We start from the raw sequence: 3,920 nt of genomic DNA on the forward strand, positions 1-3,920 counted from the left end.
CCCTGTACTTGAATAATGTATTAGAATGATAATAATAGGATCTGAGGCCTTCATGTGTTTTGTTATCATTATTTTACCCAAGTTTTGATTTTTTTTTCTTTTTCTGAGGCCTTCATGTATTTTGTTATCATTTATTTACCCAAGTTTTGATTTTTTTTTTCTTAAAGAAAAGGGTTTTATACGACGTATTGTTTCTTTTTTTCATCTTATGGTTCAATGAATTTTTGTCTGAAGTATGAATTTAGGTTATGGTGACTGAATGAATAATTATCGGTGTATTTGAAACCGAAAACAACAACTAAACACCACATATTCTTTACCCATCCATTAACTTTCATCCAAAAGTATTTGAATTATACACAACAAATAGAAAGGTTTAGCAAAGATGTCTGAGTTTAAAGATACACTTTTAGTAGACAGGGCACTTGGGGGAAGCTCCTTTAATGTTACAGCTTTGACTCTGCGCAATTTGTCTAGCCTTTGTTTTCTTTCACATCTCTGGTCTAAAGTACTGTCCTTTATCTTCCAAACTTTTTCCCAGCTCTTCCCACAATTAGCAACAGGATGCCGCTGGCGTTACATACTGCAAGGCGCTGCTTATTATGCATCCATATAACAATGTTGAAAATTAATGGATTCATTGACTCTTGGTGTACTCTGATCTCCACTTCAAACCGCTATGTGATTCGCGTACTGCTTGGAATTTCAGAATTCACGTATTTCAGTGCTTATGGACAATCCTTTTCTCTAGATTAACTTTCGCTATGGTTTATTTGCCGATATTTTATGATACTAGAGGCAATAGTAATAGGAACTAAGGCAATTAATTATTCATTGTTTTCATTTAAATTTTGGAGTGTGTTCGTGATAAGCATTGTGGGTAGACTTCTAGATGAAAATAATGAAGATGTTTTATATAACGTGTGTGTTTTTAAGTGCTATGATTCATTGATTTTGGTGTGAAGCATCAGTTTGTGTTGCAATAAGAATATGAATTATTTTTGGTGTACTTTATTATGAAAATAACATTGAAATAGTATCACATATTTTTCACCCATCTATGCATATTTTCCTTCGTTCCTATCAGATATAAAGACGCATGATGGATAGGTTTAGCTCTCTTAGTACACGAGGTACTTGGGGGGAGCGTGGTAGGGAGCGGGCTTGTAGGTGGGCTTGTACTCGGGGTACTGAGCCTCGCCCTCGTAGGTGACCTCAGCTACGAGACCGTCGCCGTTGTCCACGTATTTGACGATCTGCTTGCGGCCGTCGGGGAGGTCCACGGTGTAGCTGCCCTCGGTCTTGTAGCCGTCGCGGGACTCCGAGTGGCCGAGGTTGACGCCGGAGTAGCCGTCGGCGACACCGTAGTTGTAGTTGTACTTCGGGGGAACCTAAAAGATGAAAAATGAATGAAAAATGTTTCTAAGCATGCATCCCGATCATAGAGGGTGTGACACTGATAAGTAACTCTTATAGAGATAAAGTCATTCTCATAAGGCTTTTGTTAGCGTTAGAAGTTTAGCAACCAGAAAATAAATTACTCACGGTAGGGTATTCAGGCTGTTTGTAAGGTGAGGGGGCATGGTACACAGGTCCGGGAGCGTGGTACGTGGGTACAGCATAAACAGGTCGTTGGTGGTACACGTGAGGCTTATTGCCCAGAGCCACCACGGCCACACACGCCACGATGATCACCTGAAACACGACACAAATAATCCACAAACCCGGAGAAACCCAAGTCGACAATCATTTCCACTATATCAGATATGAAATGCATTTGATACTTTTATTTTCTTTCCCTTGAAGACACAAGGGCTTGAGAGGAAGAGCGTGTGTACCTTGAGAGACATGGCTGATGTTTGATGGTGAGGAAGGGTCTCATCTGTATATATAGGGGTGTACATCCTCTGTTGGGAGGTGTTCAGGGTCACACACTTACCCTAATGGGAGAAAGTCCTTTAAACTAAGCCTATGCTAGATCTATTAGATTTTTTTGTACTCACTGAACATAAACTACTAGAACTCATATTAACATGCGGGCTGTTTCTATGACCTTTCTTTTTATCCAACTGCAGCGTATTTGTTTATTTATTTCAAAACATAAACATACAATATTCACACGCTCACACATACTGATTAATACTATACATACTTGCTTATAAATAAATATGTGTATATATGTATACGTGTGTGTATGTGTATACATACATACGTACACACACACACATATATATATACATATATAAACACATAACTCATCTAGATCAGATTTTTTCTATATTCTTAATTTCTACTACTTTTAATGCATTCATTTGCTTTTTACATATTTGGTGCTGTACGTATAGTCCTTCTAGCCTCTGCTTTCTTTCATTCATCTAGTTTTAAGTACTGTTTCAAATTTTCTCTCCAACTCTACCCTCATCAAGCAATACGATGCTGTCACTGTAATGATAATTATGAAGATAACGATAATGACGACAGTAACAATGATAGTGATGCTATAATAAAGAGACATGGATAATGGAAGTGTTGACAACAATATTGTTATAATATATTAATATGATAGATGCTGATTAAGTTTCGTGAAATATTTATTTGCTAGAGTGATATTTTATGATGAAATAGACTATAGGAATAACACCTAAGATCATTAAATTTTCCTCATAATTATTTTTATTTTCGAGATAAACCTTCTGGATAGATCTTTTAGATGAAAATGAATATATCTTATATGACGTTGTTTGCACTTTTGGCCTTATGATTAATTGATTTTGGTGTAAAACATCAGTTATGGCTACAATAAGAATATGAATTATGTTTAGTGTACTTTATTTTAGAAATAACATTGGGATAGTATCACATATCTTTCAACCATCTATGCATTTTCCCTTCGATTCTAATAGATTAGAAATATATACACATGGTGGGTAGAGCCTCGCCGTCGTAGGTGACCTCAGCTACGAGGTAATTTCCATGACGGTTGTAAGGCGTCTGGTTAGACAATTCTTTTAGTTGGTCCTGTGGTCTATTGGTTTCAGGTCTGGGTCTGTCAATATGACGGCTCGGGTTCGAGTCCCGGTCAGGGAGGTAGAATTTGTATTTCTATATTAAAATGCGTTACTGCATTCTCCCATCTTTCTCACATAGATATAACCTCGGTAACCTGATTTGGGACTTGAATTTCTGATTTCATTGCTGCCAAGTGCCCACGGGAATTGTCTGTAAAACCTCTCTATCACTGCTTCACATGAGCAAATAGGTAATTTCCATGACGGTTGTAAGGCATCTGGTTAGACAATTCTTTTACTGGGTCGTGTGGTCTATTGGTTTTTGGGTTGGGTTTGTCAATCTGACGGCTCGGGTTCGAGTCCCAGTCAGGGAGGTAAAATTTGTATTTCTATATATATATATGTATGTATATATATATATATATATATATATATATATATATATATATATACATATATATACATATACATGTATATTTATGTATACATATATATTTATATATATATACATATATATACATATATACATACATTCGTATATATATACATGTCCCTACGGCAGTGTGAAGAGCAAAAAGGATCACACACGTCTATCTTAGTGAAAAAGGAATCCACTGTGTTACCGGAAGCCACAATTTATATAATGTCAAGTCGGGTTATTAATCTGATACACAGGTACCAATCCATTGATTGCCCCTTATGTAGCACGAATAACAATACGTTGTTTTAAGAATATTTCTCATGATTCCCACGATAGGAATAGATATTTTAGGAAGAAAAAAGAATAAAAAACTGGAAATGAAGTGTATTTTATTTAGAATTTTATGAACGAACTCACTCAGGATTAAATAAATCAACAGAGTGCAATGGAATAACTAATGTCAAAGTTCAGTATGAGATAACCCTTAGAAA

At 36.1% G+C, this 3,920-nt stretch overlaps 1 protein-coding gene across 2 annotated transcripts in view; it reads right to left on the minus strand.

Moving 5' to 3' along the window:
• LOC122248990 (cuticle protein 19.8) overlaps window positions 1–1,850 on the minus strand; it is an 8,443-nt gene extending 6,593 nt beyond the window's left edge. The window contains exons 1-3 of one of the 2 annotated variants that reach the window (XM_086534900.1): window positions 1,839–1,850; window positions 1,546–1,695; window positions 996–1,391 (exon numbers count right to left, since the gene is read on the minus strand). In XM_086534900.1, the coding sequence (XP_086391026.1) occupies window positions 1,122–1,391; window positions 1,546–1,695; window positions 1,839–1,850 (432 nt within the window). In that variant the 3' untranslated portion in view covers window positions 996–1,121. Of the gene's footprint in view, window positions 1–995; window positions 1,392–1,545; window positions 1,696–1,838 lie in introns of those variants that run through there. The other variant, XM_086534901.1, reaches the window with a different exon arrangement.
• Between the last annotated feature and the right edge of the window lie 2,070 nt (window positions 1,851–3,920).

The sequence above is a fragment of the Penaeus japonicus genome, unplaced genomic scaffold (assembly GCF_977035675.1).
Source record: "Penaeus japonicus unplaced genomic scaffold, GWHDUDI00000001_assembly GWHDUDI00000042, whole genome shotgun sequence".
Taxonomy (NCBI): domain Eukaryota; kingdom Metazoa; phylum Arthropoda; class Malacostraca; order Decapoda; family Penaeidae; genus Penaeus; species Penaeus japonicus.